At 34.2% G+C, this 16,317-nt stretch overlaps 1 protein-coding gene and 1 pseudogene across 2 annotated transcripts in view; both read left to right on the top strand.

Moving 5' to 3' along the window:
* The window catches only part of APC (APC regulator of WNT signaling pathway), a 137,370-nt gene that overhangs the window by 72,185 nt on the left and 48,868 nt on the right, over nucleotides 1-16,317 (top strand). Inside the window, exons 4-5 of the mRNA XM_080803914.1 lie at nucleotides 1,404-1,512; nucleotides 4,090-4,203. Coding sequence (XP_080660040.1) covers nucleotides 1,404-1,512; nucleotides 4,090-4,203 — 223 coding nt within the window. The remainder of the gene's footprint in view (nucleotides 1-1,403; nucleotides 1,513-4,089; nucleotides 4,204-16,317) is intronic.
* Nucleotides 11,993-13,229, top strand: LOC308343060 (26S proteasome regulatory subunit 10B-like; annotated as a pseudogene). The gene has a single exon. The product of its transcript is annotated as a 26S proteasome regulatory subunit 10B-like (transcript).

Genomic DNA, 16,317 nt, shown 5'->3' with positions numbered 1-16,317 from the left:
AAAATTTCTCTCTCTCAGAATAACTTCTTACTAGTACACAGTGACAATACATTTTTTAAAGTTTCTGCATCTAATCTTTTTTTAAAAATTCTAATATAGTTAACATACAGTGTTATGTTAGTTTCAGGTATACAATATATAGTGATTTGCCAATTCTGTACATTAGTCAGTGCTCATCAGGATAGATGTGCTCGTAATCTCCTTCACCTATTCCACCCATCCCCCTACCAGCTTTCCCTCTGGTAACCATCAGTTAATTCGCTACTATTTGTTTGATTTCTGTCTTTGTATGTTGTGTTCCTTAAATTCCACATGAGTGAAATCATATGGTATTTTTCTTTTTTGATCAACTTATTTCACTTAGCATTAGATCCAGCCATGTTGTTGCAAGTGGCAAAGTTTCATTCCTTTTTATAGCTGAGTAATATTCCATAATAGTCATATATATGTGTCTGTGTGTGTGTGTGTGTGTGTGTGTGTGTGTGTGTGTGTGTGTGTATTTGGGTATGCTTTTATGTATCTATAAAGAAGGTGTGGGTATACATACATATATATCTATTCTTCTTTATCCATTCATCTATTGATGGACACATGGATTGCTTCCATGATTTGGCTATCATAAATAATGCTGCAGTAAACATAGAAGTGCATATATCTTTTTAAATTAGTGTTTTCATATTCTTAACTTTTTGAGGAAACTCCATACTGTTTTCCACAATGGCTGTACGATTTTGCATTCCCCCCAGCAGTGTACAAGGATTTCTTTTTCTCCCCATCCTCACCAACACTTGTTTCTTGTGTTTTTGACTTTAGCCATTCTGACACATGTGAGGTGATATCTTACTGTAGTTTTGATTTGCATTCCCTTGATGATGAGTGATGTTGAGCATCTTTTCATGTGTCTCTTGGCCATCTGGATATCTTCTTTGAAGAAGTGCACAGTGACAAAGTATTTTTTATTATTTTGGCTCTGAGAAGTTGAAAGCCACATCTGTGTCCAGTGCAGTAATACCCTATACTCTAGGTTTATTTTTTGTGTAATTACTGCTTTTCCTTACTCCTCTATTACATTTTTTATTCTTGTATTAATTTTGTGTTTTGTTATGTCTGTACTTTTTTCTGTAAACCATCATCATATTTTTAGACTGCAAATACAGTGAAGAAAGCCTTTGGTTGAAATGTAAATATTCTAGTAAGGATATTGAATATCTTAGGTAAAAAAGTAAAAACTTTTTGATATTCAAATTTTATTGATTATAATATTCTAAGTAGTACCTTCAAAAATCAACTTATTTATTATTAATACTTTGGTTTAAATAGAGAACATGACAATTACAACTGTTAAGAATTATGTTATATACTCTATTAGCATTGCATATACTTACCTTTTTTTTAAAAAACAGATCATTACTTCTTGCTGATCTTGACAAAGAAGAAAAGGAAAAAGACTGGTATTATGCTCAACTTCAGAATCTCACCAAAAGAATAGATAGTCTCCCTTTAACCGAAAATGTAAGTAACTTAGCATTATGACCTATTTTAGGCTTTAATAACTTCAGTCTTTTAAAAGTATCTGTGTTACTCATTTAAAAAATTCAGGATAATTACATTTTTTACTTATTTGTAAACTCTAATATGCTTTATCTTTATCTTAACTTTAAACTCAAATATATAATAATTAATGAATTTTTGTTTGTAAAGGTGATAAAACTTCATTATGCTCAAGCAAATATTTATTTTAAGCCCCCAATTAAGAAAATCTGTTAAGATTGAATTCTGTAGGACTCAGGATTCAATGAGGCAACTGGTTTTTTATTCTGTCTGTTGAAGTACCAAACATACTCTGTAGAAATGTTTATTACCATCTATCTTTTTAACTGCATTATATGCCATATAGTTTTTGCAATAAAAGCATCTTTGAGGATAATTTGAGTGCTGTTCTAGTTATTATAAATGACAAGATCTTTTGGCAAGGGTCTTAGGACTTTTTGTAAGTACTAAAATGTGTTTGTTTTGCTAATATAACTATGTGAAAAAGAATTTAATCTTGGCAGCCTTTCCTTCCCCACCCAAACTCTCATGTCAGCCATTTTATTCGTGGGGTGACACATGTAAGAACATTTCTGAATGTTCTGGGATACATTAATAATTTTAAACACAATTGTATTTTAACTGTTGTTGATAAATATTTCTTAAAAATTTTAAAAAGAGAAAAAAATAGGGTAATTAAAATATATTGTCCTCTGTAAGATTTTTCATTTTCTAATAACACTTTTGAGAGGACATAATAAATGAAAAACAAAAGTAGAAAGAAGGAACACTTTGAAAACATGTACTTAGCCAGATTTCCTGAGTGGGCATTGTCTGGCAGAACTAGAACCAGAAGCTTATATGCATAGTCTCCTAGAACAATCAGACAAGGTTTTGAGAGGAAGAGAAAGGATCCCTTTTCCTGACAATGCCCTTGACATCTTCCTGGGAGTTAAAGAGACCCAGATAGTGAAAGAACAGTTAATGAAGAGTTCTTGGATTAGGAACATATAAAGATTAGTAACTCAAGAAGGTTTGGTGGGATTTATACTCTTAAATTTAAAAAATAGTTAAGCATAGTTTTGCTCCCATTCACATTGATAACTAGAATATACAAAATTTAGAGTTAATTGTCTGCATGCAATCAGGTTTAGAAAAGAGCTCAGATGTATGTGATAGCTTGAGAGCAGTTGGTTAATAATTTGAAACAAAGATCAGTTGTCAAATAAATTGTTCCCATATTTATTACATAATTACATTTCTTTAATAGGATATATAAGACATTATAGACCATTTGGCAACATTACCAAGTATAAACTGTTGTGTGTCATAAATATTTTTTAATTTCATGAATTTTGCATTTATATTGGGAAGCAAGTTTCCATATGGAGATATTATCAAGATATTAGACATTACTTTTAAAACATCAGATCTAAACCACATTATTACAATATACTTTGTCATGTTCAACTTTTTTTTTTGCAGGGGTTTTGGGAAGTGAAGGATAAGTAAGTGGAGTTAAAGCTGGCTCACTGGGAATTAGAAATAACATACAGACTATTTCATCTGTGTTGCAACCATAATTTGGGTATGCCTATAGAAATACATTATCTGCAGAATGTCATCTGCATTATTGCAAGGGGAAAGGGTTAGAGCCCCCCTGACTTAACTGACAGTGCAGTTTGGAATCCTTGGACCTACAGTGTTACTCTGAGTCAGACACATGTCTCACACAGCTGAGTATATAGAGCATAAAAAATCTATTGATTGCACTTTCTCATTTCCTTCATGGCCCATTATAATTTAATCAGACTTTTAGGTATTATTACCTCTTGGTGCATGTGTTTATAAGTTTCATTACCTTGTCCTTTTTATCCTTTTGTATGCCTAGTGGTTATCTCAGTGCCTGGAATTTTAATTAGAGGGTTAATTGATTTTTGAATGAATTAACACCCCCTGCAGGAAGAAGTACTTCTCTTTATTTCAGCTTTGTTTCACTTTTGGATTTTTACCAAAAAGTTTGTGTTGTTCTGCAATTTATGATTACCTGTATTAAATAAAAGCTTTTCCTTATCCCATTTTCGTCATCTTACAAATGGAGAGGTTTTCTCTGTTTAGTCTGCACGTTTATAACAACCCTTAAACTGAGTTATAAACTTAAGGATAATGGATTGTTTCTTCATTTTTCTATGTTGCCCACATTAATGTGCTAATTTTTAATAAAGTAGTACCTCTTCAGTGCAGAAGATGGGAACTGAAGAAGGCTTACCCTAACTGGACCAATTGTATATTTTAAGTGTATCAGTACAATTTAAATGTATTTGTGAGTATGGGGCAATAAAAGTGTTTCAGCTCAGCATTTCACATCAGGGACCCAGACTGAGCCCAACACCTATCATCAAATTTTAGGACTTCTTGAAGCAAAAAATAATCTTGTTATGCTCAATAACTTACATATTTGATATTCATTTTCTTTATTGGTATTTATATGGTTTTTTGCTTTTGCTGATAAATACATAACATGAGGTATTAACATTTCAATTTAATTTGTGGTTTTAGTTTTCCTTACAAACAGATATGACCAGAAGACAATTAGAATATGAAGCAAGGCAAATCAGAGTTGCAATGGAAGAACAACTAGGTACTTGCCAGGATATGGAAAAAAGAGCACAGGTAAATTATTTATCATTAAACTATAAAACAGCACAGGCTAGAGAAGATCTATTAAGAATGTAATGAATTATAGCTCTGTTAACATTGATTAAATTTTATTATTAAAGATAAAAGTCTACCTTCACTTTGGCACTATTTCAAAATAATGATTTATCCTGGCTTCTGGGCAACATAACCAATGTTCACATAATTCTGCCTCTACTGTATTTCATTTCCCTGATACTGTTCTGCTCTGCAATGGAATTGTAAGAGAGGAAAAGGGTTAGATACTGGTCATCTGGTAGCTGATAGCTAACTTCACTTCTCCTTGAGATTTTTACTTCTTAAAATTTAAGTATGTGTAGTAACATTCAGAATATTTCACTGCTCTTTAAGTTGTACACAAAAAAGGGAAGTCTTTATTTAAGGAAAGTAGAAAGGGAACATAGAGAATAGTGGGAAAGGTGAAATGAGTTGGATGGAGAACATTCCTGTATTTCTCCCCTCAGCTGATGTCAAGAAAGAATATTAAATAGCTTTGGTATTTGCTAAGCATTTTCATACATTATTGAATTTTACACTTTGTATTTACATAAGTATATTACTTGCTGATATTTTTAAGCCCTGAGGAGGCTTTGCTGTTTACCTTGTCTATTTCAGAGCAAGTGTAAGCATTAAAAAAAAAAAAAAAAAAAAAAAGGAAAACTTTAGGACAAATTGGTAAGAAAACATTATTTGGAAGATTTTATCTAAGGGAATGGTAAATAAAAGGGACTACATACATTTCATCTGTATGCTATAAATATATTTTTGTGTTATAAAAAGTTTTTCATAGTTTTAAAATTACTAATACAAGACATTTTTATCCCCAAAGTATAGTCTTCACCTTTTATATGGTAGCTTCCTAAACATCATGTATATTCATTTTATGCTATAGTATGTTGGTAGACTAAGGAGACACTTAAACACAGGTACCATGGTACCTTTTATAGTCCATATCTGTTAGTTTCATGGTGGAGCTAGAGTCTCAAATAATATATCAATGTTAGTTAGTTATGTTATAATTCGTATATATAGTATACATTTTGTTAATATCCTCTCACCCCCATTCCATTCATATTAATGTCTTAAATGCCAAAAGTAAAACTTTAAAAACAAACCTTTTGGGGGGCCTGGGCAGTTCAGTTGGTTAAGTGTCCTGCTCTTGGTTTCAGCTCAGGTCATGATCTCAGGGTCTTGGGATAGAACCACATCATGCTCCATGCTCAGCAGGGAGTTTGCTTGAGGTTCTTTCTCCCCATCTCCCTCTGCTCCTCTCCTACACCCACTCCTCTTTTTCTCTAAAATAAATAAATCTTCAAAAAAAATAAGCCTTTCAATAGAAGATATACATGAGTATCTTTCTAATATTAGGGTAAAAAGAGATTTCTTAAACAAGTCATAAAACACTTTTTTTAAAGAAAAGACTGATAAATTGCACTGTGTGAGAATTCAGGATTTATCTTTATCACGTACCTTAAAAATATGTGAATTTGGGGAAGAATGGTAAATAATTCAGTAAATACATAGGTACAACTAGCAACCTATTTGGGGGAAATTAAATTAGATCCCTAATTCATACCTTGTATAAGAAAAATTACAAATGGATTAAATATCTAAATGTGAAAAATAAACCTAAAATTAATGGAAGAAAATATAGGACAACAAATGTAAATTGTCATAAAATTTTAAAACATTCTGCAGAAGATAAACCAAGGGGAAAAAAATTTTAAGATTTTATTTATTTATTTGAGAGAGAAGATAAGGTGGGGGGAGGGGCAGAGACAAAGGGAGAAGCAGACTCTCCACTGAGCAGGGAGCCCAATGGGGAGCTCCATCCCTGGACCCTGGGATCATGACCTAAGCCAAAGGCAGACGCTTATCTGACTAAGCCACCCAGGTGTGCCTACGGAAAAAATTTTTAATGCATAGAAGGAAAAAGGTTACTATCCCTATAATGTAAGAATTCCTACAACTAATAAGAAAAACACAATTTTCTTTAATGGGTAGAGGTTGTAATCTATTGTAATCATTGAAAAAAAATACAGATGATTAATAAACACATACAAATGACTGGTAAACAATTTAGGGAAATTCAAAATAAAATCCTTTCTTACCCATCCCTGTGTGAGATTTTCCATCTCCAGCTACTTTTGCTAACAGTTTGTTTATTGATTTATTTTTTTATTTGTTCAGCACATATTTGGGCATCTAGTATGGTGGCCCCTAGTTTCCTGTATACATGCAAGCAAAGGCAGGAAAATGTACACCAAGTTGTTAATAGAGCTTACTTTTGGGGACTGGGGATTTGTAAGGTGAAATTTCCTTACACTTCCACTTTACCATAATTTTTTGTAATTATATGGATAATAGAGTTTATATGTTTCCTAGTTGATGGACTTTTAGGTTGTTGGTAATTTTTCACTGTTAAAACAACTGATAAACATACTTATTCATATCTTGTAAATATGTGTAAACAGCTTTTTCGGTTAAGAGTCACAATCTTTTTATTAAGGAGTTATAAAAAAATATATATATTATTCTTTGTGGGCCATATGGTCTCCGTCTCAGCCACTCAACTCTGCCTATGTAGCAAGAAAGCAACCGTAGATCATATGTAAGCAAATCGGCATGGTTGTGTTTCAATAAGACTTAATTCACAAAACAGATGGCTAATAGGCCCTAATCTGCCGACTTCAGCTCCAGGGTATATACCTAAAAGCATCATTGCTGGCCATAAGGTATGAGTGTTTTTAACTAGTGTTGGCCAAATTGCACTCAAAATGATTTTACCGATTTACATTTCTACTAGTAGTATGTGAGAATCCTATTTCTTCTGTATGTCTCCAGCCCTTGTGAGTCAGACTTCATAATTAACAGTTGGTGGGCAGTGAAACATTAGCTTGTGATTTAATTTATATTTTCTTGAATATTACTGAAGTTGAATATTCTTTCATGTATTTATTAGACTTTTGGACTTTCTGTTATTTGTTCATCTTTTTCCCGTTTTCTATTATGTTAAATGTCTTACTCTTAAATATTTGAGAAATGTATTAATATCCTCTTGATACCACTGTGTTATAGATAATACATATCACAACTCCTCCCTGCAAAATCCATTACCTATTTTAGCTTTGTGTTAACAAAAATTGAGTTTTTGTTATAAGGCTAAATTAAGTATATTGCCATAAGTTGTGCTTTCTATGAATTACTTATATATCTTTTCCTATGTTACAATGTTTTATTTTTACAATTAGGTCTTTCAGTCTTCTCTAACATGCCATTATGTATGTTTTGGAGGTAGGGATCTAATTTTACATAGACACACACAAGTGTATGTGATTTTTATATGTATGTATATGTAATTATTTAATATATGACATATTTTAAATAATATGTTGGTTTTTATTAATATATGATCAATTGTCTGTAATAACATATACACAGATATGTGCATATTTATGTTTTTAACTAAATTGCTTGTTATCTTTATTTGATACTCCACTATTTCCCCATTGATTAGTAATGCCATCTCTGGCATATGGGAAGTTCATATTTGCTGGATATTTATAGATTCTATTCCACTAGTTTTTTTAAGTTTCTCTGTGCCTACACTGATACCACACTTGTTTTATTTGCAGTAGTTTTCTAAATCTTGGTACCTGATAGAGTGTGTTCTCCTATTTTTATTTGTAAAATTGTGGTTATATTCTGTCTCATTACTCTTTAGTTTGTTTCTCTAATTCAAAGAAAAGCCTGATACATTTTTTATTAGAATCACATTGAATTTATAAATTAATTTGAAGAGAATTCCTATCTTTGCAATATAAAGATTGGTTCTTGGTTGAAGGATGGACTCTGGAGCCAGACCTCCTGAGTTCTAATTCCAGACCTGCTATTTATCAGCACTGGTTTTGGGGAAATTTTCTGCCTCAGTTTTCTCATTGGTAAAATATAATGCTAAACTGAAATGTGAGGATTAAATGAGTTAATACATGTAAAAGCACTTAGAATCTGACACATAGTAAACACTCAATATATATTAGGTGTTATTAATTTTATATCTCCATTCATTTAGGGGTAATATGATGTCCCTTAATAAACTTTTATAGTATCCTCTATAAAGATTTTATATATCTTTTTTTTATTAATCCTAGGTACATAATTTTTGTTACTATTATGAATAAGATTTACTATGATTACTAAATTACATTTAAGCAGTAAGTCTCTAGTGACCTTCCAGAACACTTTTATTAAATCATCTCAGTAGTTTTTTTCTTGCATTTTTCTTGCATTTTCCATATAAACTGTCAAATGGTAATTTTTTTGGCCTTTACAATTTTTCATTTTTCTCTTTATATTACATAAGAACTCAAATTTATCTTTGAATAAGAAGCAGTGATACTGGTCTTCTCTCTTACTATGACTAAAGGGATGACTCCTAAAATTTCACTGTTAAGTGTGTTGTTTACTCAGTTTTTGATAGATACTGTTCCTTAGTAACAACTGTTAAGCACTTGTTACTAAGCATAGTTTTGCCAATATTCAATGTTATCATGTAGAAAAAGGAAAGAAATGTTACTAGCTTCTTCCATTTTCTTTCTTTTTTTAATTTTTAATATTTTATTTATTTATTTGACAGATAGGCAGTGAGAAAGGGAACACAAGCAGGGGGAGTGGGAAAGGGAGAAGCAGGCTTCCTGCAGAGCAGGGAGCCCGATGCGGGGCTTGATCCCAGGATCCTGGGATCATGACCTGAGCCGAAGGCAGATACTTAACCAACTGAGCCACCCAGGCGCCCCAAGGCTTCTTCCATTTTCATTTTGAGAAACAGAAGCACAAAGGTAGTGTTGTTAGAAATCCTCTACCACAGTGGGTATCAAAACATAGAATGACTTCAAGATTTAGTGACATATTGGCAATACAGAAACCAAGAGGAATATTAAATACAGTTCCTATTTTCATATTTTTTTAAAGATTTTATTTATTTGTTTGGCAGAGAGATCACAAATAGGCAGAGAGACAGGCAGAGAGAGAGGGGGAAGCAGGCTTCCTGCTGAGCGGAGAGCCGAATGTGGGGCTCGATCCCAGGACCCTGAGATCATGACCTGAGTTGAAGGCAGAGGCTTAACCCACTGAGCCACCCAGGAACCCCCTTACTTTCATATTTTAAATATTAAAATTTTTAATGTAAGATTTTATTGGTGGACCCCCACCCCCAACCCCCGGCTCCTGGGCTGTGCTTCTAAGGAACCCATCAGGCAGCTTTAGTCCCAGCGCTCTAGGGCCCCTCCCATAGAAGACTAGGACACAAAAAGCTTGCTGGTGCTGCTCCCTAGTTCTGCGCTATGGGGACACCTGCCCTCTCCAGTACTCTCTTAGCCAGAGCCCATATGAGGCAGTGCCAGAGGACTGATTGTGTGCAGGCAGTCCCTACAGTGGCCAGCACTACTCCACAGTGACTCCTATCCCAGAGAAAGGGAAAGATAACCACACATAAAAGTCAGAGGAAGCCCCAGCAGTGGACTAGAAGCAGGCAGGTAGTTTAACTGCAGGTCCCGCCCACCAACAGAAGCTTCTCCAGACAACACAGAGGAAGGACACAGCAGTCTGGTGCTACTGCATCTCTAGCAAATACCTGGTCTGACAACTCAAGTCCAAGGCATCCCCAGACTGGCCCAGTACCACTACAGAAACCAGACTCTGCCTACAACAACCGGTAGAGAGCCATTGCAGATGGCTGGACTGAAGGAAAAAGCAGCTCAGCCACAACAGCAGGGTAAACGCATCTCACATAGGAGATACCCCTAAAGTACCAGGTTCTGGTGAACAGGGGACACAGTGGAGCACTGCAGGACCTCTTCTTCATAAGACCATTTAGTTTCAGGTGCAGGAAACAGGGCTGTCTTTCCTAACACAGAGAAACAGATACAGAGAGTAAGACAAAATTAGATAGAAGAATATGTCCTAAATGAAACAATAGGATAAAAATCACAGCTAGAGACCTAAGCAAAACAGAGATACATAATATGCCTGAGAATTCAAAGAAATTATCATTAATATACTCACCGTACTTGATGAGAAAAGAGTGGAGGACATCAGTGAGACCCTTAACAAGGAGATAAAAAAAGAACCAGTCAGAGATGAAGAACACATTAAATGAAATAAAAATACCCTAGATGGAATACATAGTAGAAGCAGAAGAATGAATCAGTGACTTGCAGGACAGAGTAGTGGAAAGTAATCAAGCTGAGCAGATGAGAGAAAAAATTACGCAAAATGAGAATAGACTTAGGGAACTGATTGATACCATCAAGTATAATAACATTTGCATTATGGAGATCCCAGAAGGAGAAGAGAGAGAAAAGGGGGGGGGGGGCAGAAAATTTATTTCAAGAAAAAATAGCTGAAAACTAACTGAGTCTGAGGAAGGAAACAAATCTACATCCAGCAGGCACAGAGATCCTCCAACTAAATCAGCCCAGCAAGGTCCACACCAAGACACATAGTAAGTAAGTTGGCAAAGAGTAGTGATGAAGAGAGACTTTTAAAAGCAGCAAGAGAGAAGAAACCAGTTACATACAAGAGAAACCCTATAAAGCTATCAGTGACTTTTTCAGCAGAATTTTTTAGGCCAGAGAGTAGCAGCATGATATATTCAAAGTAGCGGAAAAAAAAAAAAATCCTGCAACCAAGAATATCCAGCAAAGCTATCACTCAGAATAGAAGGAGAAATAATTTCCCAGACAAACAAAAGTAAAGAAATTCATTACCACTAAACCAGCTATACAAGAAAAGTTTAAAGGGGACTTTGCAAGTGGAATGGAAAGACCAAGCAGAAAGGAAAAAGTAAGGAAAGTAGGAAGCACAAAAGTAGTAAAAATAAGTATATCTGTCAGTCAAAAGGGGATGCCTGAGTGGCTTAGTTGGTTAAGCATCTGCCTTTGGCTTAGGTCTGGATCCCAGGGTCCTGGGGTGGAGTTCCGCATCGGGCTCCTTGATTCGCAGGGAGCCTTCTCCCTCTGCCTGCTGTTCCCCCTGCTTGTGTGTCTTCTCTCTCTCTCTCTCTCTCTCTCTCTGGTGAATAAATCTTTTTTAAAAAAATCAGTCAAAGGACTCACAAAATAAAAGGATATAAAGTATGATATCATATACCTAAAATATAGAAAAGAGAGGAGTAAAGAATGGGTCCAGCCTTAAGTGACCATCATCTTACTATAGACTTCTCTGTATATGAGATGATGCATACAAACCAAATGGTAACTACCAATCAAAAACCAATAATATACAAAAATAAAGAGAAAGGAATCCAAGTATATTACTCAAAAAAGTCAACTAGTTTTAAGAAGAGAACAAGACAAGAAAGGAATGGAGAAAAACTATACACACAACCATAAAACAAGTAACAAAATGGCAATAAATACATACCTATCAATAATTACTTGGAATGTAAATGGACTAAATGCTCCAAAAATAAGACAGGGTGACAGAATGGATTAAAAAAAAAAAAAAAAAAACAAGACCCATCTATATGCTGCCTACAAGAGACTCATTTCAGACCTAAAGACATAACGCAGATTGAAAGTGAAGGGCTAGAGAAGCATTCATCATGTAAATGGACGTGAAAGGGAAGCTGATGAGATAGCAATACTTCTATCTAACAAAATAGACTTTGAAATAAAGACTGTAACAAAAGACAGAGAAGGACACTATATAATCATTAAGTAGATAATCCAGCAGGGAAATCTAACAATTGTAAATATTTATGGATCCAATATGGGAGCACCCAAGTATTTAAAGGAGTTAAAAACAAACATAAAGAAAGTGATAGATAGGGCTTCTCATCATGGCGGACCCTAGAGATAAGGCGCTTCAGGACTACCGCAAGAAGCTACTGGAGCACAAGGAGATCAACGGCCGTCTCAAGGAGTATTGTGGGTGAAGTACTTAAGCAACTAACGGAGGAAAAATTCATTGTTAAAGCTACAAATGGACCAAGATATGTTGTGGGTTGTCGTCGACAGCTTGACAAAAGTAAGCTGAAGCCAGGAACAAGAGTTGCTTTGGATATGACTACACTAACAATCATGAGATATTTGCCAAGAGAGGTGGATCCATTGGTCTACAACATGTCTCATGAGGACCCTGGGAATGTTTCTTATTCTGAAATTGGAGGACTATCAGAACAGATTCGGGAATTAAGAGAGGTGATAGAATTGCCTCTTACAAACCCAGAATTATTCCAACGTGTAGGAATAATACCTCCAAAAGGCTGTTTGCTATATGGACCACCAGGCACAGGAAAAACACTCTTGGCACGAGCTGTTGCTAGCCAGCTGGACTGCAATTTCTTAAAGGTTGTATCTAGTTCTATTGTAGACAAGTACATTGGTGAAAGTGCACGTTTGATCAGAGAAATGTTTAATTATGCCAGGGAGCATCAACCATGCATTATTTTTATGGATGAAATAGATTCCATTGGTGGTCGTCGGTTTTCTGAGGGTACTTCAGCTGATAGAGAGATTCAGAGAACTTTGATGGAGTTACTGAATCAAATGGATGGATTTGATACTCTACATAGAGTTAAAATGATCATGGCTACAAACAGACCAGATACACTGGATCCTGCTTTGCTTCGTCTTGGAAGATTAGGTGGAAAAATACATATTGACTTACCAAACGAACAAGCAAGATTAGACATATTGAAAATCCATGCAGGTCCCATTACAAAGCATGGTGAAATAGATTATGAAGCAATTGTGAAGCTTTCAGATGGCTTTAATGGAGCAGACCTGAGAAATGTTTGTACTGAAGCAGGTATGTTTTGTAGTACAGGAAGACTTCATGAAAGCAGTCAGAAAAGTGGCTGATTCTAAGAAGCTAGAGTCTAAATTGGATTACAAACCTGTGTAATTTACTGGAAGGTTTTTGATGACTGCATGACAGATACTGGCTTAATGTAAAAATAAAGTTAAGGAAAATAATGTATGTATTGGCAATGATCTAATTAAAACATATGAATAAAAGTAAGTATGAATAACATTGTAAAAATTAGTAATTCAGTAATTCTACTTTTAAGATTGGTACAGAAGAAATTTGTATGTTTGTTAATGTTGCATTTATTGCAGCAAAAGTTATAAGACTATGTTAAAGCTTTTTGTATTTGCTATGTGAGCATTTTGTAAAACATTGAGAGTAGTTTGAAATAGTACGAGAACATCTCTTATGACTTATTTTATATCATTTGTTTTCCTCATCCTGAAAAGTTGAGTAAAATCTGTTTGATTCAGTTCTCCTACAAAAAAAAAAAAAAAAGTGATAGATAGTAATGCAGTAATAGTAAGGGATTTTGAAACCTCACTTATATTCAATGGGCAGATCATCCAAACAGAAAATCAAGAAGAAACAGAGGCTTTGAATGACACATTGGACTCGGAGGATTCAACAGATATATTCAGAACATTCCATCCTAAAACAGCAAAACATGCATTCTTCTCAAGTATAGATGGAACATTCTCCAGAATAGATCACATATTAGGCTACAAAAAAGTTTCAGCAAAGTCAAAAAGATCAAAGTCAATCCATGCAACATTTCTGACCACAACACTATGAACGTGGAAATGAACCACAAGAAAAAATCTGGAAGGACCACAAATACATAGAGGCTAAATAACATGCTACTAAACAATGAATGGGGTCCACTAAGAAATCAAAGAGAAAACCAAAAAATTCATGAAAACAAATAAAAATGAAAAAATGATGGTCCAAAATCTTTGGGATGCAGCAAAAACTATTCTAAAAGGGAAGTTTATAGCAATACAGGCCTACCTCAAGATGCATGAAAAATCTTTAAAAAACCTGACCTTACACTTAAGAAGATAAAACAGAAGAACAAACAAAACTCAGTGTCAGTAGAAGGAAGGAAACAACAAAAATTAGAGTAGAAATAAACAAAATAGAAACTTAAACAAGCAGTAGAACAGATTGATGAAACCAGGAGCTGGTTCTTTGAAAATATCAACAAAATGCATAAACCTTAAGCTAGACTCATTAAAGAAAGAGAGAGAGGTGATTCAAATAAAATCAGAAATGAAAGAGGAGAGATAACAGCTGACACCACAGAAATACAAAGGATTATAAGAATGTTATGAAAAATTATATGCCAACAAGTTGGACAACCTAAAAGAAATGGGTAAATTCCTAGAAATATAGTTTTCCAAAATGGAATCAGGAAGAAATAGAAAATTGGAACAGATTGGTTACCAGCAATGAAATTGAATTAGTAATCAAAAGACTCCCAGCAAACAAGTCCAGACGAGATGGCTTCATAGCAAAATTCTACCAAATATTTAAAGAAAATTTAATGCCTCTTCTCAAACTATTCCAAAAAACAGAAAAGGAAGGAAAACTTCTAAATTTATTCTACAAGGAATGCATTACCCTGATACCAAAACCAGATAGAGACACTAGAGAAAGAGAACTACAGGCCGGTAACTGTGGTGAACATAGATACAGAATTCCCCAACATAATATTAGCAAGTTGAATTCAAGTTTAAAAAAATTCACCACTATCAAGTGGGATTTATTTCCAGGATGCAAAGGTGGTTGGATATTCATAAATCAATCAATGTGATGCATCACATTAATAAGATTAAGGATAAAAACCATTTCAATAGATTTAAAAACAAAAAAAGCATTTGACAAAGTACAACATCCATTCATGATAAAAACCCTCCACAAAGTAGATCTAGGGGGAACATACCTCAACATAATAAAGGCCTTATATGAAAAATCCAGAGTTAACCTCATTCTCAATGGGGAAAAACTGAAGAGTTTTTCCCCTAAGATCAAGAACAAGACAAGGATATCCACTCGCACTTTTATTAACATAATACTGGAAGTCCTAGCCATAGCAATGGAACAAGAAAAAGGGATGAAAGGCATTTAGATTGTTAAGGAAGAAGTAAAACTTTCAGTGTTTGCAGGTGACATGATACTGAATATAGAAGACCCTAAAGACTCTACCAAAAAACTGCTAGAATTAATAAACGAATTCAGAAAGGTCCCAGGATACAAAATCACTGTATAGAAATTAGTTGCATTTCTATACACTAATAATGAAGCAACAGAAAGAGAAATTAAGAAAGCAATCCCATTACATTTGCAGCAAGGATAATAAAATACCTAGGAATAAACTTAACTTATAAACTCACCTTAAGGAGGTGAAAGACCTGTACTCTGAAAACTATAGAACATTGATGAAAGAAACTGAAGATGACACAAAAAATGGAAAGACATTCCATGCTTGTGGATTGAGAGGACAAATATTGTTAAGATATCCATACTACCCAAAGTGATGTACACATTTAATGCAATCCCTATCCAAATACCAATAGCATTTTTCACAGAACTAGAACAAACAGTCCTAAAATGTGTATGGAACTGCAAAAGACCTGAATAGCCAAAACGATCTTGGAAAAAAAAAAAAAACTGGAAGTATCACAATTCCAGATTTCAAGTTATACTACAAAGCTGTAGTAATCAGAACAGTAGGGCACTGGCACAAAAAAAGACATATAAATCGATGGAACAGGATAGAAAGCCCAGAAACAAATCCACAATTATATGGTCAATTAATTTTCAACAAAAGAGGCAAGAATATGCAATGGGAAAAAGACAGTCCCTTCAACAAATGGTATTGGGAAAACTGGACCACTTTTTTACACCATACACAAAACTGAATTCAAAATGGATTAAAGACTTAAATGTGAGACTCATAACCATAAAAATCCTAGAAAGAGAGCATAGGCAGTAATTTCTCTGACTGACTGTAGCAACTTTTTTTTAAAATTAAAGATACTATTTATTTATTTAACAGAGCAAGAGATACTTTCTCACTTCCACTTACCGTTCATGAAATTAAAGCAAAATCTTGGTTTTAACATCATTGTGATCCCAGGTTTGGGAATAAAAATAATGTTTAGCTGCAGAAGGTATTTGGGAGAGGTACAGCTGAAAGGTACTAATGTCTTGTAATAGGAATAATTCTTGAACAGGCTAATGCTACTGTTTAAACCCCAATATCTACTAAAACAA

Source organism: Martes martes (assembly GCF_963455335.1).
Source record: "Martes martes genome assembly, chromosome: 5".
Taxonomy (NCBI): Eukaryota; Metazoa; Chordata; class Mammalia; order Carnivora; family Mustelidae; genus Martes; species Martes martes.
Note: the sequence above shows the minus strand (reverse complement) of the source record. Positions and strands in the feature narration are given on the sequence as shown.